Source organism: Ailuropoda melanoleuca, chromosome 4 (assembly GCF_002007445.2).
Source record: "Ailuropoda melanoleuca isolate Jingjing chromosome 4, ASM200744v2, whole genome shotgun sequence".
NCBI lineage: Eukaryota > Metazoa > Chordata > Mammalia > Carnivora > Ursidae > Ailuropoda > Ailuropoda melanoleuca.
In genome coordinates, this window is record NC_048221.1 from 129,146,066 (window position 1) to 129,173,014 (window position 26,949).

The 26,949-nt window shown below is 35.1% G+C and overlaps 1 protein-coding gene across 8 annotated transcripts in view; it reads left to right on the forward strand.

Moving 5' to 3' along the window:
• The window catches only part of PUM2 (pumilio RNA binding family member 2), a 95,890-nt gene that overhangs the window by 19,932 nt on the left and 49,009 nt on the right, over positions 1–26,949 (forward strand). For 6 of the 8 annotated variants that reach the window (XM_034659860.1, XM_034659862.1, XM_034659864.1 and 3 more), the window contains 7 exons: positions 1,987–2,055; positions 9,381–9,489; positions 12,071–12,258; positions 12,826–12,995; positions 15,873–16,143; positions 16,368–16,461; positions 24,382–24,507. In XM_034659860.1, coding sequence (XP_034515751.1) covers positions 2,005–2,055; positions 9,381–9,489; positions 12,071–12,258; positions 12,826–12,995; positions 15,873–16,143; positions 16,368–16,461; positions 24,382–24,507 — 1,009 coding nt within the window. In that variant the 5' untranslated portion in view covers positions 1,987–2,004. Of the gene's footprint in view, positions 1–1,986; positions 2,056–2,988; positions 3,114–9,380; positions 9,490–12,070; positions 12,259–12,825; positions 12,996–15,872; positions 16,144–16,367; positions 16,462–24,381; positions 24,508–26,949 lie in introns of those variants that run through there. The other 2 variants (XM_034659866.1, XM_034659867.1) reach the window with 2 other exon arrangements.

A 26,949-nucleotide genomic window follows, 5' to 3' on the forward strand; every position in this document is an offset into this window, starting at 1 on the left:
TTTTAATATATTCTGGATACAAGTCTTATATTGGATGAGTGATTTCCAAATATTTTTCTCCTCATCTGTCGTCTTTTCGTTATTATCAGTGTCTTTTGTACAGTGTGTTTTTATTGATGAAGTCATTTTTTTTAAGACATCAGTTTTTCTTTTATTGACTCTGCTTTTGATACTGATCTTAAAAATCATTACCAGATGCTAGGTCACACAGCTTTTCTGTTTTTCTAAGAAGTCTTATAATATTAGGTGTTACATTTAGGTGTATGATCCATTAGTTAATTTTTACATTAAGATGTAAGGTATGTGTTGAGGTTCATTTTTTGCGTATGAATATCTCATTGTTCAAGTATTATTTGATGGAAAGATTGAAGAGCTTTTCTTAATAGCCAACTTTTTTTTAAAGACTTTATTTTTAAGTAAGGTCTATACCTAACTTGGGGCTTGAACTTACAACCCCAAGATCAAGAGTTGCATGCTCTATGGACTGAGCCAGTCAGGCACCATTTCAGTAGCTAAGTTTTGAATACTTACATACCCAGCACCAATTTAAGTGTTCTATGTTATCTAATTCAGCTTTTACAGTAAACCAAGTGACAGCTGCTGCTGTTACCCCCCCCCCCCCCATGAAGATGGCACAGTTGGTTAAGCATCCAACTCTTGATTTTGGCTCAGGTCATAATCTCAGGGTGGTGAAATCAAACCTTGTGCCGGGCAGGCTGTGTGCTGGGCATGGAACCTGCTTCAGATTCTCCCTCCCTCCTCCCCCCCCAAAAAAACCAAAACAAAAAATCACAACAGCAGCCAGACAAATGGAAAATGGTTAGATGTAAGTGAGGTGGGAGGTTGACATTAGTGACTGGATATTGATGTAAGAAAGAAAAAGAATTAAGTTATAAGTGGGGAAGAAAGAAGAGTGAAGTTGGAATTTTACCCAGGGAATGGGAAGAAGGAAATAATTGGAAATTTTTAAGAGGAGAGAAATTTGGTTCATAAATAGAAATGTAAGAGCCAGGGTCCTAAGCATATATATAGTTTTGAAAGCAATGAGCGTGGATGAAATTGTGCAGGATAAAGGGTAGAGAGGAGACTACCATGGATAGAGTACTAAGGAACACTAACTTTTAAAATGAGTTGAAGAGACAAATGGAAGTCTGTGAAGAAGCCTCAGAAAAAGCAGCCAGACATGGGAAAGTAGAAAAGAATTTTGAGAGACAAAGTAGCAACAAAGGCTAAAGAGAGAGACTGATTGGGGAAATAATAGGATTATATTGTAAGGCCCAAAAGCAGGAAGGCTAAATTTGTAGTAGCTTCAGTGTCAATGATTTTTCCAGCAGTACTTAAGTTAGGAGGCAAAGGGCCTCTGACTCAAGAACACATTAATTGTCACATGAATGATATAAACTGTTTAAACAGTTAGAAATGGAAGGATTAAATACACTTTAGTTATAGTTTACGGAGAAGGGAAAGGAGCTACTTTTAAGGAAATTTCAGTATTGTTCTCTCAGCTGATTAATTTGTATGTTTCTTTGAGGTTGAACCTGGATCACCACTTAGATATTTTCAGTGAAATTTTTTTCTCATTGGTATAAGATCTACAAATAATGAAATGCTGAAGTTTTGAAAAATGTTAACTGAAAGAAGTAAAATCGTAATTTTGTAATTGGAACTATAACATAAAAAACAGACTGTATTTTAGTATTTGAGCTTGTTTCCTTTATTCTTTACTTTCCATCTACTTTGCCCAACTAGTAGGGGTTTCTCTTGGCACACAGAATAGTGCAAGAACCTTCGACCCCAGGGTTTTAATTTTAATTTTAATGTAGATTGCTATTATATGCTCTGTTTAGGAAAATCTGTCTTCATAGAGAAATTGATTTTTGCCCATCTCAGCTTATGCTAATAGCAGCAATATAATATAAAAATATTTGATGAAGTCTTCTGTTTAAATTTTTCTTTTTACTAATTTTGTTTTTGTTAATTCAACAGGTTTGATCTGTGGATGAAATGAATCATGATTTTCAAGCTCTTGCATTAGAATCTCGGGGAATGGGAGAGGTAAATATTTATGAATACTAAGAATGTATACCTCACTTTGATTATTTGAACCATTGAGACGTACTTTAACCATAAGTATTCTTGAAAATAGTGGTTATGTCTTCCACATGATGTGGGTTTTTTAAATCTTGGATTATACAGTTCTGTGGTTGTGGTGATTTTAGCTTTTTTTTTTTTTTTTAATCTCTAGCAGTAATTTTTAGTGAGATTGTGCCTAGTTGATTTGATTGATTTGTTTTATATTTTGATAATAAACCATGGTTACTTTGCTCTGAAAAGAGCCTTTCTTTATCCTTGTCCTGCTGTTTTGTAAATGTATGCTGTTTGCTTTAGCCACATTTATTGTTCACTATTCTCTCCTAAAAATCTCTCCTTGTTCACTGTTTGCTTAATAAACTTCTAATCCTCTACAAGACTGTACTGAGAAATGAGAAAGTCTTTTATCTATTGTCCCATTGCTATCTGTAGTAGAATTAATTACTTCCTCTTCTGACTTCTCATAGATCTTTATACATATTTTATATTCCTTTGTTACAGTTTGTTTTATATTAGTCTCCTCTGTAGATTGTTAGCTTTGAATAAATGACAGTGAGCACTCTGAATTTTTAAATAGATTTTATCAGTCCTGTTAATATATGATTTTCATTGGGGCATCCCATTTAACTGCACCATTACATAATTTAAGGCATCAGAAGTGCTTAGTTTTCCATATAGCTAAAGAATATTTAGAAAACTTTGTTCATAAAAACCCTTGCGGTCACATCTTTATTTTGTCATGTTCTGTAGTACTAACATAGTGTGGACTTTGCTTATAGAACATAACAGTGAACAGACATAAGATGTGTAATTAACTGCTTGCTCCTGGAGATTATTTTACTTTGGTAGATTAGAGACCTTCATGAGACTCACTCCATCCAATGCTGTGCTCTTCAGATGCAGAAAAAGAGTCCAGTCACTCCTCTGGGCCACAAGAGGGCACCCTGCAGCTAGCTAACCCTTCCCTTCTCCAGAACAGCGTTTTCCAAAGAGTTTGTCATTTTCAGAGGACTGATTTAAGGGTGAGTTAAGGTGCTTAAGCATAAGTACTGCCAAAGTAAACTTGTTAGTCTAGTGCATAAGGTAAAACTCTGGTCCCTAAGAAGGATTTGAAAGAGGGAATAATTTTTTAGTCAAACAACAAAAAACTAGAGCTTCACTGCATTACAGTGGCTGCTTCGGCATTATTTGCACTATGGGCAAATAAAAATAAGCAGTTGAAAAGGGCTTTTGTTTTGTTTCCTGCTGCTTGTTTTCTTTGGTCTTTATTTATTTATTTTTTTAAAGATTTTATTTATTTATTTGACAGAGATAGAGACAGCCAGCGAGAGAGGGAACACAAGCAGGGGGAGTGGGAGAGGAAGAAGCAGGCTCATAGCGGAGGAGCCTGATGTGGGGCTCGATCCCATAATGCTGGGATCACGCCCTGAGCCGAAGGCAGACGCTTAACTGCTGTGCCACCCAGGCGCCCCTTTGGTCTTTAGAAAGCAGAATAACCTATCTTAAAAGCAGGTTTGAACAGTGTTTCAGCCTAGTCTGTGAAAGACTTAAGCTTGATTTTTAAGAGCAAGTAAAGTCACACCGTTAACTTTATTCTCTTAGACCCTCCCCCCATCACTTTACTTCCTAGATCTACATTGTATATATATTTACAGATTGGCTCATTTTCCCCCTCCCTTTCCAAATAGATGGTAAATGCAAAGACATCTTTGCAGTTAAAAAAATGTCATGATCAGAAACAGTTGGAAGAGTTTGGTTAGTTATTTGGGGGTGAAGGAAGTATACTTGAGGTTTTTGGAAAAGAGACAAGCTGGGTTGGAATAGTATGTTAATCTAAACTTAAATCTAGGCTTTCTTAATGAAAATTTCATATATGCAGAGTAAAAGTGGCTAGGGTTTAGACTACCTGCTTTTTTGGGCAGATAGCAGTATCAGTGCTTCTGTGACCTTCATTCAGTAGAAATGTATTTTTAAATAAGCTGTTATTCACTAATTAAGTATTTTTTCTTAACAGTTTACCAACTAATTCTGTTACCTCTAAGAGATAGCTGAGAAACCTACTCAGGTTTCTGTCTCTGGGTTCTCTCTCCCACAAGCCTTTCTATCTTTCCTCATCTCACAGGCAGCAGGGAACCTTCTGGGATTTCCTTCTTTGCCTGTCTCTCTCTCACCAGTCTTCTCCTCCTTTCCTGACAGGTGAGGTGTTTTGTTTTTGTTTTATCCCAGAATTCATTCATTTTAATAAGTTAAAACTAGCCCTGAGTTTCTGGCTCTTCAGTTTTCTAAAATTGCTTGTTTATTTTTTTAATGTGACATCCTTTTTTAATGGATTGCCCTATTCTTGACTTTTTCTTCAAAAACAAAGGGTTTTTTTGTTTCTGTTTTTGCTTTTTTTTTTTTTTTTTTTTTTTTTTTTTTTTTTTTTTTTTACTATGTCTTAAGTTGTTGTAGATCTGCATACATACAGGACTATTTTCAAATGTACTGGGTTTTTGGATCATGATACCTTTGCTGACCCATCATCAGAAGGGCAGTCTTTTCTATTTGGTCATCCAGAAATGGGAACAGATCTGTATTCATCCATTCATAAACTCATTCTTTCTGTATTTTTCCATAGCATGTTTTTGTCAAAAGACTTACTGATTTATATTACATCATATTGCTTATAAAAACCAAAGCTAATTGATAGGAGATTGGACTCAGCTTCATTAGTATAATGTTTTATAACTACACTGCAGAGACATATACCTGTTGTTTTATACACCCTATGTTCCTGTTTGTTTTTTAAAAAGGGGAAAGAGGCCCCTGCCTGAAATTCTTTAGGAAACCAGAATTTAACTTTAAGTCACTGAGTTAATGTGTTTTATTTGGAGAGTGAGTATTCATAGCTTAGTATAATAAATAATGCCCCCTCCTTTCTTACACAATAATATTTAAAAATTATGTGCTGAGATCCCAGGTGGTGTGGTGAAGTGGAATAGTGGATAGGGAAGTAAGGAGGCTTGTGTTTTCTTTGATCTATCACTAGTGCTATGACTTCGAGTAAGACTGACTTCTTTGAAGATAGTAATAAGAGTACCCTTTTGTATGAATTACATATATCTCAGATGTTCTAGCTCTGATCTGAGCTGTTAGGGATAACTGGAATGGAAACCAGCTACTTGAAGACAGATCCTAGTTATAGCTACATAAATCTTTACCTTAACAATTTTGCCTTAAACGTTATCTACTGTAATGAATACCCACATTGTATAAGCTGAATATCATACTATCATTAAAGTGTATTATATCTAGTGATATTCTAATACTGGGAATTTTCAGAAATACTGATGAATTTGACTGTGATTGAAAAGAACCATCTTCTATGGTAGTTAAGTGTAAAGAGAATGAGCGTTAGAATCATACAGATTGATGGGTTCAAATCCTAATCCTGCCATTTATTACCCACATGTATAACCTTGGTTCTGTTTCCTTATGCAGACTGGGACTGTATTAGGCATCTGTTCTTTGTTTCATGATCCTCCTGCAGTACTCAAATGGACGGCAAACAGCTGTAGGCAAGATTTTTATAATGAATGATGTTGTAGTTCTTAAATCGGCTAGTGAAATGTTGCTGGTCCGTATGTTACATACATTTTATAATACTAGAAGATTCCTGTTTTTTGGTAGTAAAGACATCTAATATTTATGTGTCTGCTATGTGCTGGATACTGTTCTAAGCAGTTTACTTACGCTATTTCATTCTAGCCTCATAGAAACTCTATGACAGTTGCTTTATTATCCTTTCAGATGAGGAAACCTAAGCTCAGAATGGTTAATTATCATGAATAGTAGTGATGGAATAGTATAAACTCATGAATGCCTTGACTATTTACAATACTGCTTCCTATTGGAAGTGATGACATCTAATATTAGTTTTCTGTTAAAGGATGTTAGGAACAGAGAAGATTTGGGGAAGTTCTATGATTTGAAAAAATGTAGAAGTATTGATCTCTTTTATTAACAGAAAAGATTAGAGTCTGGAAAAGCACTATTCTGGGGTTCTAGGGAATTTACCTTGTGTTTTTTGTTCTCTACACATGTAGTTATTACCATCTGTGCCTCTCTTTTATGAACCTCATTATAAAGAGAGTCCTCTTACATTCTGATTTGCCCAGACAGTCCAGATACATATCTGTTGTCATGGCATAATTATTAATAGCATCCTGTTCCTCAGAAGTGTCCCAGTTTGGATGTTTTATGAACACCTTAATTTAAAACCATATTGTAGACATAAAGCCTTTCAAATTCTTTTGATTCTTAGGATTATGTTAATTTGGTTGGTTATGTGATTTTATGTAACAATTTGTATTAAAGAATCAAGTGTACCTCTAAATTCTAGTGGGAGTTTATTATGTATTTTGAGGCAGTATGGCAGGTTGTTGACAGATTTCTTCGAAGATGGAGAGGGCAAGCCATAAATACTTGCTGAAGCAAAGAACTAATAAAATAGTGGACAGTTGGGATGAGTTTGTATGTTCACCCAATCATTTCTGAGTTGGAAAGACAGAGGTTGCAGGTTGACAAATACTGAATTGCTTGACGTTGGTTTAAAGCTTTTGTGAACTACAGAACTAATATGAAGTAGTATCGGATCATTTACATTACAGATCTTTAAGATCTCGTAGCGCTCGTTTTCTGTACTATTCTTCCCCATTTCTACTACAGTAAAAGAGTCTCCAAGGGCAAATCTCTATTGCTATTCCAATAGAGTACTGCCTAAATCTTTTCTTTCTAACTGTTCTATCCTGAATTATTGCCTTCCCCTATATTTAGTTCATTTTAATTTATTCTTGGTTACAAACTAGTAGTTTCTGAAAGTATTTGGAATCAGTGTCTAACCTGTTAGAAAAAGTTGTTTCTAGAACATACAGGCCTTTGTCAGAAGAAGTGTTAATTTTATTAACTACTAAATTGTTTTCCTGTGCATGGTAACTTACAAATGTTTGTAAAATGAAAAGATATTCATAGTATAGTGCTTGGCAGAAAGTAGGCACATTGGATAAGTGATTAACATAGATTTTTTCCCCTAGTTGTACAATTTGTATTTTAAAACAGTGATAGGTGAGCTTCTCTACTAACGCACTACATGGAACTTTATCACAAAGACTTTGGGATGGTCTCCTCAAAGAATTTTTATTATTTCTGTTACCTTAGAAGATTAGTTTTAAGCTATTTCTGTGTCTATGATGACTGCTTCTATTAAGTTAAGATTTTATTCTCAATTCCTTATTTGTTACTATTACTTTGATATTGAATCTTTTTTTTTTTTCATGACGTATGGGATAAAAACTTCTTTATTTTCTCAGGAACCATTTTTTAATGGTATTTTTAAGGATTAAGTTGGGATTTACTGTGAATGAATGTCCAATTATTTATATCAAGTACAGTGTTTTAGTATTAATCAGCTTTACATTTTGTTTGAGTGTTTACATGAACCTTTCATAGTGAGATTTAAAAAAAAAATGAAGGAACAGAGGTTGCATTTGGCTGGGATCTTTGTTAGAGGATATTACTGTTTAAAATGTCTGTGCTTTAATTCAAATAATTTGCAGCCCAGGATGTTCCTAACATGGAGAAACTTTTCTTTTTAAGATAGCAGAAGTTGGTTTCCTTTAAAATTAAATATATTTATTCAGCAAAAAAATCTGTAGATTAGGAACATGACCAAATTGAACCCCCCCCCCCCCCGCCTTCAAAGCTGCTTCTGGTTTTTTGTTTTGGTCAATGGTACTACCATTTACCTTATTACCCAAATTTTAAAATTTTATCAGTCTCCTCCCCATTTGTTATCATATCCTACTGACTCTCCTAAATATTTCTCAAACCATTATATATTCCCAATTCTTTCTGTTAGTACCCTATTTCAATTTACCATCTTAGCCCTGATCTAGTTCTGCTAAACTGATTCCTTTGTCTGTAGTCTAGGATATCCATTAATCCTACAACTTACAACTTGAGTTGTTTTCTAAAAAATAATGTAACTTAACCTCTCTGGATTCCCTTTACTTCAAAGTAGTGTGCAGTTTTTCTTTAGCTTGTGTTAAAGTTTCCTCAGGATCTGACATAGAAAGCTTTACCAGTTATCAACCTTGACGTTCCCTCATCTGTTCATCCATCTCATACCTTGTTGTACACACAGTGCAATTTATTAGGTTGTGCCTTTGTTCATGATTTAGTTTTTTCTTCCTCGCCTTGCACTCACACTTTCATCCCCAACACACAGTTTTATTTCTCAGATCCAATTCAGGTTTTACTGAGTTCGTTTTATTATGTTTGTGAGCCCTCTGAAAATAAGGTTACCATGCCCTTAAGGAGGCAAACACAGGTAATTCAGTGTGATAAATGTAGTGTTAGAAGTACATACAGGTTTAATTATGAGAACTAAAAGACTGGGTACCTAATTACGAGCTGAGAGGGAGGAGGCCTTGGGAATGCTTATTTAAAACGCCAAATGCATGTCTCAGAAAACCAGTCTATTGTTTTCAAACAAACATATTCCCAGGCCATCTCTGAGTGTCAGGGAAGGTAGAGAGGAGAGGCTTGGATGAATGATAAAGTAACATTAGGAATTAACCAAATGTACATTTTGAATAATCAGTGAATCATTGTATCAACACAATTCTTATGTGCTGTGTGTGTCATATATATGGTAGATAGAGCATGGGGCTTTTAGATTATTTCAGAAGTATTTGAGGTTCCTTTCTCTGTGTCTTTCACACACCATAGGTTCCTGATTTGGAATTAATAGATTGCTAGCATTCCAGACCTAGAAGAGTCATGAAGTTAACTTCCATTAATAAGTGAAGTAAAAGTGAAGATGTATTTTCTGTCATGGAAGCTATGGGATAGGAGGTGATCCAAGGACAGTACTTGGACGTAAAGGAGAAGTTTTCACCTTTTGTATAGATGTTTCTATTATTTATATTGAATAAATAAGAAATTTAGTAAATTTTTTGAAAAAATTTATAAAGTCACAGGATGGTAAAACCATTTCAAACATGTAGAAAAGTCAGAAATGGACCTGGACTAGTGTTCAGGTCTAGAATTACTAGAGCCAGTACCCAAACATTAAGTGGGGAGTCACTTTATTATTAACAAGACAAAATAGAAAATAGTTCTCTCTGAATTTTCCTTCTTATTGAACACTGACTTGTATGTATTTGTGGTAGGTTTGCTTTCACCCACGTAGAATTAGAATAAATTTGCAATTAGAATGGAACTTAATTATTTTTTTCTCTCCCGAATAGCTTTTGCCTACCAAAAAGTTTTGGGAACCTGATGATTCAACAAAAGATGGACAAAAAGGCATATTTCTTGGGGATGATGAATGGAGAGAGACTGCATGGGGAACTTCTCGTAAGTTATTGGTGTTATGTGTGAGAATTATGAGTTTACTTCAATATTTTGAAACTCTGTCTACCCCCAGACAGTATTTGGAGCAAATTTTGTGGTATCTTTTTTGAAAAATTTTTAAGTCATTATAATGTACATTTTTAAATAGATTAACCCTTATCTAATGGTCTACTTAATAATTAGAAGTGTTTGTCACAGTAAAATATTACTGGATGATAATTAATCAAATTAACCTTGAATTTTGAGTGTGAATTACCCGGGTGTTTCTTTCTTCTCCCTCGGCTCCCCCCTCCCCCGGGCTTTTTCTCTCTCTCTCGCAAAAATATTTAAATAAAGTCTTTAAAATGAAATAAAATCATGTGTGCTTGAAAACTTGATTGGTAGACATGTTTTAATTTTTGTTTTGAAGGTTCAGTGCTTTAATTACTTAACAGAACCAAGTATTTTTTTTTAAAGCATTCTGAAACAAAACATCTTGAGCACAACGTGGTAATGAGAGATTATTTTCAAGATGGATGGTTGGGAAATATTTTTGGTGTGTTATATTTGGAGGACAACTCGTACAAGCAATAAAACATTTAAGCAACATATTTATTTCTTTTAGTGTCAACCTTGTATTTTTAATTTCTCGTGCCACTTCCTCTTGCACCTTAACTTCTTTTAGCTGTATGGAATTTTAAAGATGAGTATTAGTCTTTACCCAGAGATACAAGGAGATCAGAATGAAAAAATTAGAATTTATTTTGTTTGTAGAACATTGATTGAATGCCAAGTATGTACAAATACGATAACATACTCCTTGTCCTAGAGGAATTGTCGTTCTAAGGAAGAGTCTTTCCATGACTGCAGGAGACTTTATCATATAGTTAGCTTCTCTAACTGAAATTACCTATTTCACCCTCACGTTCACCTATTTTTTTGCTCACTTTAACTCTTTACCATTCATATCGCTTCCTTTGGGATTCACTCTTGAAACTAGGAAGAATTAATGCTGCTTCTTTCTGTTTCCGTAGTGTCCTGGATCATTTTTACTGATGCACTTTTACTCTGTTATGATTGCCTCATATTTTTTAAACCTATGATCTCTTTGAGGGCTGGGACTGTCTTGTTTGTTCTTGGATTCCCCATACGTAACACAATGCCCAGCATACGAGAGACCATAAACCAACATTTGAACTATGTTAATGAGTGGGTGAATGAATGAGTGAAAAAATATAATGACTAATCTCTTGTGGATAAAGGTACTACATTGGAAATGTTTCAGTATGCTTTAACAAAAGTAGTAGTTGTTTAAAAACAGAGTGAATGACGTGATGGCCAAGTACCACCATGATAGTTCAGCCTCTTAAGAACTAGACCTAATATTGAGTATTATATGTGATAACAAATGAACCAGAGGTAGCTTCTTGGTGCCTTAAAAATTTTTATTTGGTAAATCTATTTGAATGTTGGCTCAAATGTTTTATTATATTTGTATCCCGTTTGTTCTCTAATCTTAAATACTGTTTTTTTCTTTTTGTCAAAAATGCGTAGAAAAGGTATTCATACCAGTTGAATAATTTTTTGTTAAAACTAAGTGGAAAACTTTTAAACTAGAAAGGACATTTATTTATTTATAAAAATTTTATTTATTTATTTATTTGACACAGAGAGCACACAAACGGGGGGGGGGAGCTGGAGGGAGAGGGAGAAGCAGGCTCCCCTTCAAGCAGGGGGCCCAGTGTGGGGCTCAATCCCAGGATCCCCGGGATCATGAGCCGAAGGCAGATGCTTAACCCACTGACACTTGGGCGCCCCTAGAAGGGACTTTTTTTTTTTAAGATTTTATTTATTTATTTGACAGAGACAGCCAGCAAGAGAGGGAACACAAGCAGGGGGAGTGGGAGAGGAAGAAGCAGGTTCTTAGCGGAGGAGCCTGATGTGGGGCTCGATCCCAGATCACTGGGATCACGCCCTGAGCCGAAGGCAGACGCTTAAGGACTGTGCCACCCAGATGCCCCTAGAAGGGACTTTTAAAAATAATCTTTAGGTGAAAGTTTTTACACTAAGAATAAGAAAATTCTGTGATGTTAACTGATTTTTTCCAAACTTGTTTGTGTTTATAGTGGTACAGCCATGTGTTCTGAATCCGTCTAGTATATAACTATGAGCTTGAGATGTGCCTCTGCCAGCTTAGGAGTTACTTTTATTCTTCTAGGTTTCACTTCTAAAGGTTTTTGTTTTGAATTATTGTGAATCATGAAGAAAGCTTTAACATTTTAACAGGATGCTTATAGGCAGCTGAGCCTTCAGGTTAATGTTTCTGTCTCCATTGACCTTTCTGGTTTGACTGTTCTTCATGTCAGCTTTTACTTTTTTTTTTTTTTTTTTTAATAAAACCAAGTGGCTCTCTCTATTCCCAAGAAATGTGCCCAGGCCGGTGAGTCTCAACAGTATGGAAGCTTTTATATTAAGATTATAATAACATTCAAAATAAAACAATATGCTGATTTTTAAAAACTTTAATATATTAATTTATATAAATACATTTTGGTTAGTTTAAAAGTACAAATGTGTAATTAATTGTGTTCTTCCTTTCAAACAGACCATTCAATGTCCCAGCCTATTATGGTACAGAGAAGATCTGGACAGGGTTTTCATGGAAACAGTGAAGTAAATGCAATACTGTCTCCGCGATCAGAAAGTGGAGGCCTTGGTGTGAGCATGGTAGAATATGTACTAAGTTCTTCTCCTGCTGATAAATTGGATTCTCGATTTAGGAAGGGAACTTTTGTAAGTACTTTGAATAAAGAAATATTTAATAATTACTCAGTGGTTATTTGGTTATCTTTACGTCCATTTATTTTTTTTGGCTCTTCCCAGAGCTAAAGGAAGTCTTGGAGCTGTTGGAGCTCTGGTTTTCTTCTCTTGGCCACTTCTTGAAATACATGAAATAGTAGAACCAATGGCAATATAATCTTAGTTAGCCATGTTACAGAAATCAAACCATATTAATTAAGAAACATAATTTGCAAGATTAAAATTGCTTATTCTTGGTAGTGCTTGATGTGAAAGTAACTAAACAAAATCATCTGCATTAAGTAGAATTTTAATCTTGTCTGTGGTGTTACTGCTTTTCAAGCACCGCTATAGTTAAGGTTGCCTTAGCCCTTCTGTTATAAATCACTGTTCTATGCTCAATTTTTTGGCCTTTGATAAATTAGTTGATTACAAAATTAAACTAAAGATAAAATGCTTTTATTGTTTACGTGCACTATAGCGTAGTTTTAGGTCACCTTATGGTGCCTTTTTTTTGTGTTCTACTAAATATTCAGAATCAAACAGATTCTTTTTCCTCAGGGCACTAGAGATGCTGAAACAGATGGACCTGAGAAAGGAGATCAAAAAGGCAAGGCTTCTCCATTTGAGGAGGACCAAAACAGAGATCTTAAACAAGGAGATGATGATGATTCTAAAATAAATGGCAGAGGTTTGCCAAATGGAATGGATGCCGATTGCAAAGATTTTAAGTAAGACTTTAACTTTCTCAAGAAGAAAAGCATATCTCTTTAGGGATGATTACTACTAGTTGATGTGATTGATTTAGACATTTTCCAATTTTGGTTTATTTCCTTTTGTACCTTGTGTTAATCCAGAAGAAGATTTAATTTTTTTCATAAGGAGTGTTAGTTGATTATGAACCATTTTTTAAAAATTCTTCAAAGTAGTCTCTAAAACAGTGCATTCCATTAAAGGAGTAATGTTAGAAGTTGATGTTACCTTTCTGCTAATATGGTAGTCTAAATTTTAACTTTTTCCTCCCTGCTCAAATTTAGTGAATTTTAGGTTTAATCCGGTTTTTCTTGGCAAACTCCTTTTGGGGTTGCTCTTGAGCACCTTTCTGTGGAGTTTCCTCTTCCTTCTATCCCCGTATTGTATCCCCCCTCCCCCCATCTAACTCTTCAATTTGTAAATGAGGAAACATTAGCTTAGGAGCTGTGACCTTTCTTCTTAGTATATGTAAATTGATGGTAATACTTACTATTCCTGAAATTAGGAAGTAGGGAACATACTAGAGACTTCAGAAAGTTAGCTTTAAGCTTAGAATTCTTCATGTTGTAACTTCTTAGTTGTCTCTTTATGACAAATAAGTATTTTCTTCTAGCTTTGGTCTCAGATTTGGCAGTGTACATTTACCTAGATACTAGGGAGTTGTTTCTTCACACTCAATTCCTGTACTTCATACTTCATTAGTCAGATGCTTTGGGGCTTATACCTGAAAATGAGCTGTTTCTTTGAGATCTTGTGAACTATGGAATCTCAGTTAACTGAGTATAACCATATATGTGGGTGGTATGCTTTTACATTTATTGCCTTTAACTATCAAAAGCTTCTTAAAACAGTGCCATTTGTATCTAAGTGCAAAACAGCATCCAAAACCAGTAAACCTCTTTGATAAGAAATAAATTTAATGCTTTTCAATTTGTTTTAGAACCTTATCCTGATTTTACTTTTCTGCAGTTACCTAATCTGAGTTTAACCAAGGGCATGTATTTGAAACTGAGTTGATTATGAACCCTTCAGAGTATGCATTTATAATTGAAGTGTTAATACACCATTAACTATAGCAAGAAAATAGCACCACTTAATAGCGCAATGCCTTTTCTCTATTACGTCCTCTGTTGCTATATTAGACTTCTTTGTATGAAAGGCTATGCTTCTCCATATTAATATGAACTTTTTACATTTATTAGCATTCTAATTTTATTCCATTAAATTTGGGGTATACGTAAAATTGTTTATCAATATTTTAGATATATTATTATACTTGATAGTGTAAAAGTGTTTCAGACTAGTAGCTGTGGCCATATGGTCACTATGCTGACTTATCACTAATATGTACATTAATTGATACAGCATCAGTATATAATCACTGGAGTGTAGAACTAAAGGAAGGGAAGAACTATAGTAGACTTTATTTTAAAGCCTCTTAAAGAAGATGCTTTCAGGTTTTTTTTTTTCTTCCCATATATTCTGAATGAAAAACATTTGAATATTCACATGAAAAGCTAGGTGTGAGTAAAGGGGAAAGGAATTAGAACTTCTACATGTTGCAAGAATAGTGGTGGATTTTTAAATAAAATGTAAGTTCAACTAAATATCTGGAAACCAGTTCTTACAATTAAGTAATTACATTAAGTAATTACTTTGTAAAATGCTCTGTATACGTTAGCAAATTTATCTTGATGTGAGGCTCCTGAACTTGGGGGCAGAGTTACATAAGCGTTAACAACTGGCACTGAAAACCAGGTAAAATAGTTATTGTCATCTACTTAATGTACTTAGTTTGCGTATACATGAACTCCTGTTCCTCAGAACAAACTTATTTCTTGTGAGGGAAAAGATCTTGCATAAAATACTTCTGTAGAAGAAAAAACACTGTAAATGAGGGTAGATTATGTCTAGAAATAAAGTAAAAATAAGGTTTAGACCATGAAGGATGTCGATAAAAAGAGAAGAGTCAATGCTTAATAAATTTTTTGAGAAAATTAAAGAGGCTTGTTAGTAGAGGAAGTTGCTGTTTTATATTAAGTATAGTTTTTATTGATGGGCATACTTAATTCTTGGTAAATATGTTAAAAATTTTTAATCTTTCTAATGATCTAAACTGAAACAATTTTGTGTGATAAAGATGGTTTTTGGAGAGCTGTCATAGAGGCTTTTCACACTTCATTTTTTGTCCTTACTTGAAACAATAAGCACAAGAAGGTTATGTCTTCATCTCATTTAAGAAACTGAGGCCTGGAAGATGTTGCTCAAAATCCTGTTTAAAGACAGAGTCCAGAGTCAGCCTTCGTCTTAGTTCATGTCCTTTTCCATTGTATCCCACGTTTTATACTCAAGTCATGAAGGCCATCCTTTATGGCCAGTTTTGTTTTTTTCTAAGCCATCATTAAACAAGATATCGTGGCAAAATTCTGTGCTGGTGGGCAAGACGAGAGTATGGTAGGTGGGTTTTGGTTTTGAGTCTTCCCATGTTTGTCACTTGATAGTCTGTTTATACTTACCATTCATTTTTGTCTGTGATTTGAGAAAAATTTTGGGTAGTCTAAGCCTAAATTGTGATATTATCCAATTTTCTTATCTGGAAAATTGAGTTACATCTTTATGCTATTCAAATTAGAGAGCATGATCGATAGTAATAGAAAAAAAACAAAACCATGTCAGTTCTTGAGAGGAAGTTAGGGTAGACAGAAAAAAAATGATGAAGTGGAGTGGCTTGTGACCTTGGGTCCCTCATTTACCCTCTGTGTTTTATAACCATTTGTTTTTCATGATTTTCCTACTTTCCCATTCCAGCTGTGACTGACTGACTTTTATAAAGCCTTTCTGTTTTCTTCATATAGTCGTACTCCTGGAAGTCGTCAAGCCTCTCCAACTGAAGTAGTTGAGCGCCTGGGCCCCAGTACTAATCCCCCAGAAGGATTGGGGCCTCTTCCTAATCCTACAGCTAATAAACCACTTGTTGAAGAATTTTCAAATCCTGAAACTCAGAATCTGGATGCCATGGAACAAGTTGGTCTGGATTCCTTACAGTTTGACTATCCTGGTAATCAGGTACCCATGGACTCTTCAGGAGCTACTGTAGGCCTTTTTGACTACAATTCCCAGCAGCAGGTAAAGCATTACCCTCCTTTAATGAAGCTCCTCTTAACTGTGTACTTGTATAGCCTGAAGTGCTGTGAGGCATTCACCTGAATAACAGGAGTATTCTTAAATACTTCGTGTTTTATAAATAAAATGTTCTTATAGTTCAGAAAGTGATTGTTTAAAATACACTATTCACAGCTTTCTAAACAGAAATGAAATGCGTTGAGACTAATACTTGTTCTCTCTGATAGCTCTTTCAGAGGACGAATGCACTAACAGTTCAGCAGTTGACCGCCGCTCAGCAGCAGCAGTACGCATTAGCTGCAGCGCAGCAGCCACATATAGGTGAGTCTTCGTGACTTACCGTTTTGAGGAGACTGTTAGAAAGTCTTGTGTTAGTGCTTATTAGAATGCTTCGTTTTTCTTCTACTGAATGGTGTTATTACGTTTTAGAATTCATTGAGATCAAAGAGTAATTATGTGGCAAGAGTAAAGACAACTAGGGAAGAACTTTCTGATTATTGTATCCTTGATTAAATAAAAATCTATAACTTGATGAAAGGTGTCAGCACATAAGTTTTTTTCTCTGTGTGAAGTTGAGAGAGTCAAACACTTGGAAATTCAAATGTAGTTATTTAAATCAGATTTCCAAGAAGATTCCTTAAAATATTTTCTTCATTAAGTTATTTGGTCTTTGACCTTTAGCCTTTATTGTGAATTATTGTAATTACACATTTATTAACTGGTAAAGCATTGGTACGTGTTGTCCACGTTGGGGTTTTATGTTTGCTTTTTAACTTTTTATTTTGAAATAATTACAGATTCACATGGAGATGCAAGGAGAGTACAGAGAGGTTCCCCACCCAACTTTCCCTATATAGCTTCATCTTACTTAATTATAGTACAGTCCCCAAATCAGGAATATGACATTGGTAAATGTATATGTATAGTGTTACATCATTTTATCACGTGTAGATTTATGTAACCATTCTTGTGCCCTATTTTAGCCGACCTTAATTTATTTCCTAGTTGGAAAAGGTGTGAATATTCTCCACATCATAATCTACAAAGGCAGGGTGGGGAGGGTGATAGTTGATTCTCTTCCCTTACCTTTGTATTGTTCTGTGTCAATCCAAGAAGGTCTCTTAGGTCCCAGATTTTTTTTGGTTTTAATCAAAGGTGACCACACATTTCTAGATGGCTTCTTATAGCAGCATGCATTCTTTGCCCCCAGTTTCCTTTATCCCTATACCTAATCCTTCTTACTGAAATGTAGTGATTCCTGGGGCACCTGGGTGGTTCAGTCAGTTAAGCATCTGACTCTTGATTTCGGCTCAGGTTGTGATCTCAGGGTCATGAGATTGAGCCCCTTGTAGGGCTCCACACTCAGCACTTAGCTTGGGGTTGTCTCTCTCCCTGCTTGTGTGGACGTGTGCTCTTTCTTTCTCTTTCAAATAAGTAAAATTTTAAAAAGAAAACTGTAGCAATTCCTGTCTACTCACAGACTAGTATAACCCTTTTTTATTTCTTAAGGCTTTATGGTACATTTTAATATGAACAGGCTAACATACCTGTTGCTCTTCCTTTTTGAAGTTTTAAATTTTCTCTTCGTAATTGCTTTTTTATATGAACTTTAGAATTTGCATATTTACTTCCAGAAGATTGGGTTTAAATTTTAAATTAACTTTGGGAAAATCTACATCTTTATGACATTAAGTATTTTAACGCGGATGTGGTGTATCTTTACTTTTGTTCAAGTCTGCTTTTGTGTTATCCTTGCTTTAAAGTTTTTATCATGTAAGTTTGCATATTTCTTGATAAGTTTGTTCTTAGTTATCTTTTGCTGTCATTGTAAATGGTCTCCTGTCTTTTATTAAATCTTTAAATGGGTATCTATGAAAGCTCTTTGTTAGAAAATACTAATTCTGTGAGTATATTTTCTAATTGAATCTTTCTTGTGTTCATGGAATAAAAAATGTGTATAATCTCTTAACGAGCTCTTTCAATCTGCTAATCTTTTATTTAGGATGTCTGCATCAATAATGTGTACATGAAATTAGTCTTTAAGTTTGTGTGTTTTCTTGCATTTTTGTTAGATTTTAGAATATGATCACTTCATAAAAAGAATTTAGAACTATCCCCCCTTTAATACCTTAGAGTATTTGAAGTAACATTTGACTTCTGTCATCTTTTAAAACTTGGCTGAAGTTTTTTGTGAAGCTATCTGAGAACCCACTCACATAAATTTGAAAACCTGAGTAGAAATGGAAATCTATCTTTCTTTCTTATTTTATTTTATGACAGACAGCGAGAGAGGGAACACAAGCAGGGGCAGAGGGAGAAGCAGGCTTCCCATTGAGCAGGGAGCCTGATGCGGGGCTCGATCCCAGGCCCCTGGGATCATGACCTGAGCCGAAGGCAGACGCTGAACAACTGAGAAATGGAAATATTTCTAAGCATAATTTACCAAAATTACCTCCACCTTTTAATCTTTCTTCCATAGTTCATTGTTGACCATCAGTCTTATTATCCAAGTTTGTCTAGTCATCTTTTGGCTGGCTGAAAGCCCATTTTAGAACAGCATTGTGCAGTAGAAATATAATATGTGCCACATAGAATTTTAAGTGCTTTTGTAGCCACATTTTTGAAAAGTAAAAAGAAATAGGTGAAATTAATTTTAATATAGTATTTAACCCATTATATCTAAAAATGTCATTGTAAATGTGACCAATATAAAACAACGAGAAATTTAAATTCTTCATATGAAGCTTTTCAAATCAGGTATGCATTTTTCCACTTTGAGCAGATCTCAATAGACTAGTCACATTTCAAATGCTCAGTAGCTATATGTGGTTGTAACTATCGTAATAGTGTGGCTCTAGAAGATTCTTCTAGAATGGGGATTGACAAACTTTTTTTATAAAGGCCTGGATAGTAAATATTGTAATTTTTGCAGGCCGTATGATTTCAGTCACAACCACTCAACTCTGCTGTTATAGCACAAAAGCAACCTTAAATGACGTGTTGGCCATATTCCTATAAAATTTTACCGTGGACGGTGCAATTTGAATTTCATGTAATTTTCATGTGTTGGAAAATTATTATTTTCAACTATTAAAAAATGTTAAAATTGTTCTTAGTTTATATAAAAATAGGTAGCAACCTGGACTTGGCTCATGGACTGGGCCAGAAAGAGACAATAGATATAGTATATCTTTTTTTTTTTTTTAAATAGACATCTTGGGCACCTGGGTGGCTCAGATGGTGGGGCATCTGCCTTCAGCTCAGTCATAATCTCCAGGTCCTGGGATTGAGCCCCACATCAGGGTTCCTGCTCAGCAGGGACTCTGCTTCTCCCTCTGCCACTCCCCCTGCTATTGCTCTCTCTCTCTCAAATGAATAAATAAAATCTTAAAAAAAAATAAAAATTAAAAAAAAAAAGACATCTACATTGAAAAGGGAGAGAAAGAGAAAAGAAAAAGGAGGGTTGTTTAGATGGTTGGGAAATTTTTGTAGTATAGGAAACTGAGACATAATCCATAAGAGTAAATCAGAAATAAACCGTATAGCCTGCAGAGGGCTGTGAGAAGGGCAAACAAATAGAGGACCTACAGGCTACCAGGATTGGAGTTTGAGTCACGCTAACCATGTGTGATAAGAGCACCCATGTTACAGATAAAAGTAAGACTCGGTTTGGAGACTTACGGTTATGATGTGTAGTTGGCAATATTGAGCCACCTGATGGACAGGTGAGTATGAGAGAATCTGTCAGAGTATCACAAACAAAATTCAAGGTGCAAACAAGAAAGATCAGCTGGAAAGCAGTCAGTCGCGTAACAAACAGTAGAATTTACACCCAAGATGTAGAAATAAGAGAACCTTAAAGTTTTGGAAAGAAATTTAAAAGTTGATTCACAATCTTAGGAGATAAAGAACTTAAGCCATCAAAGATCAGTGGTCTTGAAACAACAAGATGTTGTGAAAATCGACCATTTCAGAAACTTGTAAGTAAAAAGACCTAGGTGGGCTTCATTATTGAGTAACTGTCACCTAGCATGAAACGAACTGGAGAATAAAACTTAGGAAATCTCCAAGAACATTAAACCCATAGTAATCAGTATTTGGCAGAGACAAGAGGAATTAGAAGCTAAGAAGTGGAGTAGATAGTAACTAAAGATGTGCAAGGCACAGAAGACTAATAACTTTTCCTGAAGCCTCGAGTAAATGTGGACACATACTTTTGGAGAAAACTCAACATTATAAAGGTGTCACTTCACCTAAATTAATTTGTGGATTTAATGTATTCTTGGTTGGAATCCAAGTAGGATTGTTTTGGAACTTGAAGGTTTGTTTTTGATGTTTGTCTTAGAAAAGTAAAACGAGAAAATTAATGGAAAACTAAAGTGGAAAGAGGGGGCCTACTCAACCATATTTCAGAAGTTACTATTTTCAGTGATTAAAACAGTGTGGTCCTGGCCTAGGTGTATACAAGTAGATAGTAGACAAGAACACTTTGCATTAGACATATGTACACGTATGTGTGTTTAGTGTGCAATGGTGACTTTAATTTACTTGACATCTCAAATTAATGATAAAATAATGTATGTGGAAAATAGCTTGGATATAATTGGGTCTTCTTCCTGATAGATGAAAAATTTAAATGAGAGGGGACCCTGGGTGGCTCAGTAGGTTAAGAGTCTGCTTTCGGCTCAGGTCATGATCTCAGGGTCCTGGGATTGAGCCCCACTTTGGGCTCCCTGCTCAGCTGGGAGTCTGCTTGTCCCTCTCCCTCTACCCTCCCTGCCCTGCTCGTGCTCTCGCACACTCTCTCAAATAAAATCTTTATAAAAAAATTTTTCTTTGTTTTTGGGGCGCCTGGGTGGCACAGTCGTTAAGTTTCTGCCTTTGGCTCAGGGTGTGATCCCAGCATTCTGGGATCGAGCCCCACATCAGGCTCCTCCGCTAGGAGCCTGCTTCTTCCTCTCCCACTCCTCCTGCTTGTGTTCCCTCTCTCACTGGCTGTCTCTGTCAAATAAATAAAATCTTTAAACAATTTTTTTTTTGTTTTAATCTCTGGTTCTTTGTCTATCAAAGAGACATAACTTTATCTTTCTCATTTAAATTTTTTTAAAACATTTTATTTGAGAGAGAGTGAGAGCAAGCTTGCCTCTGAGCAGAGAGTATGATGCAGGGCTTGATCCCTGGACCCCGAGATCATGACCTGAACTGAAGGTGCAGATGTTCAACTACCTGAGCCACCCAGGAACCCCCAAAACCAAACAAACAAAATTTTTAAAAGATTTTATTAATTTATTTGACACGCAGAGCCAGAAAGTACAAGTGGGAGGAACGGCAGAGGGAGCAGGAGAAGCAGGCTCCCTGCTGAGCAGGGAGCCTGATGTGGGCCTCTATCCCAGGACCCCAAAATAATGACGTGAGCCGAAAGCAGACACTTAACTGACTGAGCCACCCAGGTGCCCCAAACAAAAAAAAATTCTTAATGCTTTATTTTACTTCTCAGATTGACAACTGTTTAAAAAGGTGGGTGATGTCCAATTTTGGTAGGAGTCTGAGTGGCATTCTCATTCTCTGATGAGAATGTAAATTGGTACAACTTTCCTGGAGAATAATATGGAAATGCTGACCAAGAATTGATAAATATTTTCCCATTTATGTGAATGTTTATAAAGATACGATGATAACGCAGAAACCCTGTGTAAAGAATAATAAGAGCTCTGTTATTTATAACAAAAAATCGTGAGTATATAGCAGTAATAGACTGATAAAATCACATTCCTCCTATATATTAGAAAGAATGACCTGATAGATTATCTGTTGTCATAGAAAGGGACCTATGGTTAACTGCCAAGTGAAAAAAGCATATTAAAGTATCATTATAGCCTATAGTATAAAATGTGTGACTGTGTATGTGTGTGATCATTTAAAAATGTATATTTATACCTGTGTGCATGTATAAACACACAGATAACAAACATATTTGTATGTATACATGTATGTGCAAACATTCAAATATGTATATATTTATGTAAATACACAAGCTTATTGTTTGATTTGTAGTATGTCGTAAATATTTCTTAAATGAATTGTGAGTTTAAAACACACGAGAAACATTTTTTTCAACAGAAGTTTTAATATGTATCCATTAGGTCAGACTAATTCTTGTTTTTCAAATATCTGAAAGTTCGTTTCGTATCTGCTTTATAACATAAATGTGGAGAAAAGCTATGTTAAAATTATTTCTAAAATGGGAAAATTTAGAAGGATATAAACCAATGGTCAGTAAAGGGTACATGAGAACTTTGGCTTCACATTTTATATGCTCCAGTAGTACTTGAGATTTTAAAAGGGATCTTTTTAAATCATAAAATATGAAATATAAAAAGATTATATCTTGGCTTTGAGATTTTGTAGTGATACGAGTGGACATGAATACCACTACAACCATTGTTTTCTACTGTGATAAAAATAATTTATGGTAGAGGAACCAGAAGGAAATCTTGAAACCTTTGCCCTTGGGTGTAGTTAAGGATGCAACTCTGAGCAAATGATTTTTTAAATAGTGCAGGGATTTTATTGAACTTTCTAATTCTTCTATTAAAAGCAGATTTTTCAAATTCCTTTTTTTGTGCCTGTGCATGAAATAAGTGTTATGGGTTATGGCCACTGTTTTTAGAAATTAAATAGATTTATAGAAATTAATAAATTAAGTAGAAAACACGTTATGTTGGAACTTCATAAGGATAATTTTTTTGAGATTTTCATGGCATGTGTATGTATATATGTATATACATATATGTATATATGACACTAAGTCAACATGAAATACATTTCATATTGTAGGTCGTGGTCAAAACATTTAAAAACTGCTATAGTGTTGGGGTGCCTGGGTGGCGCAGTTGTTAAGCGTCTGCCTTCGGCTCATGGTGTGATCCCAGCGTTCTGGGATCGAGCCCCACATCAGGCTTCTCCACTAGGAGCCTGCTTCTTCCTCTCCCACTCCCCCTGCTTGTGTTCCCTCTCTCGCTGGCTGTCTCTCTGTGTCAAATAAATAAATAAAATCTTTAAAAAAAACCAAAAAACTGCTATAGTGTGGAATGAAGTTTCTGTATCTTGATTTTAAGGTCTAGATTTTAAGATAAGTGCTCCTTTTGAATAATTTTTTAAAGTTATGTCCACTTTATATTCCTATTCCCCCTTCTTAATCATCTTTCTTATTTATTTTTAAAGATTTTATTTTTAAGTAATCTTCACACCCAATGTGAGGCTCAAACTCACAACCCCAAGTCAGGAGTCATATGCTCTATTGACTGAGTCAGCCAGGCACCCCATTAATCATCTTTTAAATTGAACCTTTTTGAGCTCTTTTAACTTTAAACACACCCCTTTTATTATTTCCTCGCCTTCAGCTTGTCTCCGTTATTTTCCAGAGAGACAAATCTGGCAGTTAGTACCTTATGGTGAATGTTATACACAGTGATTCCTCGATACCCGCAGTCATCTTGTCTCTCTAATAAGTACTGCAAATGAATATTTTAAAATCTTTCGTAGGCTTTACTAAAATCACATTGGCATACTTCAAATGCAGAAGTGGCCTTAAAGTCACCATACTGCTTAAAGCCCTTTACTTTTTCTTCTGTTATTTTCGGGGTAAAGTCCAAACTATTTAATATAACCCAGGAAGTATGTCTTCCTTCTAATTATAACTCGTTTTGTCTTGGCTTGCCCTGTAGCCCCACTTCATCCTACCCACTCCTTCTAAAGCTTAAATACCCCTTCTCTCTCTGTCCATAGCACTTACTATACTATATTCTAATTGCCAGTTTGCTTGTTTGTTTTTTTCATTAAATGGATTGATTTGTGAGGGCAGATCGTATCTGTCTTCCTCACTGTTGAATCCCTAGCTCGTAATATAGCTTAATAAAGATTGAATGAAAAACTGTTGAATAGTAGTAGTTCTAGCTCTCAACATTTATTGTGTGCCTGTTGTGCTAGTTCTGTATAGTCATTTCATATTCAGTATCTCATTTAATTCTCACAAAAATCTTCAGACGTGATATACCTATTTCATAAACAAAGATTCTTAGAGTCAGGTTGTGTTTACATGCCCGAGGTCACTCAGTCAGAATTTGAACCATTATACACACTCTCCTCCCCCACTCCAAATTCAGTGTAGAAATGATTTTACCTAATGAAGAAAATCATACTTTACATTTTCACTCATTATTTCTCCCTTTTTAAATACAGCTGGTGTATTCTCAGCAGGCCTTGCTCCAGCTGCATTTGTGCCAAATCCGTATATTATTAGTGCTGCTCCTCCAGGGACTGATCCATACACTGCAGCAGGATTGGCTGCAGCAGCAACATTAGCAGGTAACTTACTGTTCATCCTGTCGCTTATTATAGATTTACTTTTAATTCTGGTATAAGCTTTACTTTTGTCTGTTTGGGCAATTTGAAGTTCCTAGGAAAATGAAACATTTATCTAAAATGAACTGAAGTTTCCAGAGAGTGAGTTTACTATTTTTCCTATTGTAATGCCAGGAAAAGCCTAAGCCTGGTAATAACTCTTTTCCTCATGTACATAGTTGATTTACATTTCAATTTTGTAGTTTCAAAAATTTTACATTGTCAACCACAGATCTTCCTTTTTGTAACCAGTTCTACTACCTGCAGAGACAATGCAAAGTGAAGTCACTTCTCATAGTAAAACTGGGGGTGGGTGCTATGTCAGGGAGAGTATGAGGTAAGGAGCTTCAGCAATCTTGAGAGAATGAGTATCTAGAAAGTAGTTTTAGCAGTATTAAAATGTGCAAGCTGACTAAGGGCAAAATGGAGGGATGGAGTTGGAAAGAACTCCTGTCAAAACATGAAACTACCACTCAAAATCTGAAATGAAAGCCAAAACTATACAATGTTATGTGTTAGTGGTACTGCATATTTACTGGTTATTTAAGTGAGGAAAATTGTGTGCTGGTCAGGCACCACCCCATTGAGCAAAGCCATTTGTTGATCTTCTGTAGGGTTAGGAGGAGGTTATTTTAGGCTGAGTTGGGTCTGGACATGAATGAGTCTTAGGTATGGGCTATTTGTTGGTCACAGAGGCAGAAACAGGGTAATACCAGCTACAGATGTATGTTCACTGGAGTGAGCCTGCCAGTTGACTTTCATAACTCTCGACTACCACGATTTTTTTTACTTTGTTCACTGATACGAATTGTCACTGATGAATAAGACAATTTTAAACACCACTTCTCATAGTTATTATCATGACCATAGAACAGTTAGTCTTTTCCTAAGAGTTTGGGACTTTTTTTTATACTCAAGAGTTTGTTTTAAGCAGTGAAAGAAATAAATGTTAATTCAAATTCTTGTTTGATAGCTTGTTTAGCAGACTGAAACTAACCTGTCATATTCAGTAGTTTTTGGTATAGATCTGCGTGTGATTCCATAAAGAAGGGATGAACTGTCTTGATGCCATTTAACTGGATGTTAGTATGTAAAGTTCTGGTGTATCATACAGACAACCTATGGAATCGAAAGAAGCCCCTTTAAGAAATTGTTAGTTTTGAGAGTAAATACTCTAGGCATTCTGGACTTAGGCTTTGTAAGACCAGTGCTACCCAGTAGAAATATAATGTGAGCCAGATAATGTAATTTAAATTTTTCTAGTAGCTACATTATAAAATAAATAAAAAACATAAAATTAATTTCAGTGTTTGATTTAGCCAGAATACCTAAAATATCATTTTAATGTAATTTTAAATTACTAATAAATCTTTTGCATCCCCTCCCCCCCAAGCAACGTCTTCAGAATCTCGTGTATATCATAGTTCAGGCTATCCAAGTTTTTAAGTCTTCAGTAGTCACAAGTGGCTTCTGGCTACTGTTTGGACAGAGACGTTCTAGTTCTAGATAGATGTCTGACTCTTGTTTTGATAATGTATTCTTCATTCATAAATCCTGTTAATAGTTCTCATTGTAGATTGTGTTTATCTTCAGAAATAAATTTTACCTTTAAATTTTTAATGCTGCTTACTTTAGTTGATTCAGTCAATTGTACTGGGCTTTATTTTCCTCCAAAACAAAGTAAAACCAAGAGTTTAACATTATAAAATACTAAATAGCTATACTAAAATCATAGCAGTGGAGTTTTAGGCCGTCTTTGTTATATCAGTCAGTAATCATGACGTCTTACCAGCTTAGTGGTGGGGCTTTATTGTACATGCTATTTCCTCTCCTGGAAGCAGTTGTTTTCTTAAATAAAGTAGAATAGCGCAATAACAATTCATTCTATTTTTCCTACTTCGCTTTTTCGCATGTCTGTGTTCTCTGTGCCTTGTATTACCTGGTCCTTTCTTGTCTTGACTCACTAGTCCCATTTTCCTAACCACATAAACACTGAAGTTTCATTTGTTTTCATGTGATTTTCAGTTGTTTTGCGAGAATTGTGACTAATTCTGTTTCAAATGTGAATATGTTTTAATAAAAACTTAATTTTAAATTCAGGATTTACAATTCAAATAACGATTATAGCAAGTTGGGTACCAGGTGTTCTCTCGTTTTAAGTTATAGGTTGCAAATAAAAAGATAAAAATATTTTTGTTGTAATTCTTTTCAATAGTCAGAAAATGACCTTTTTAAAGAGAATTTGAATTGAACATCGTAAATCTTACAATTAATGTTCCCTAAAAATATTATGTTTGCCAGTATCAAACCCATAAACTGGCATTCAGGAAATGTTGCATAGATGTCTAAGTGTTCTGTTAATTCATTGGTCCTCTTGACTTTAGTTTTTCCATCTCCATTAAGGAT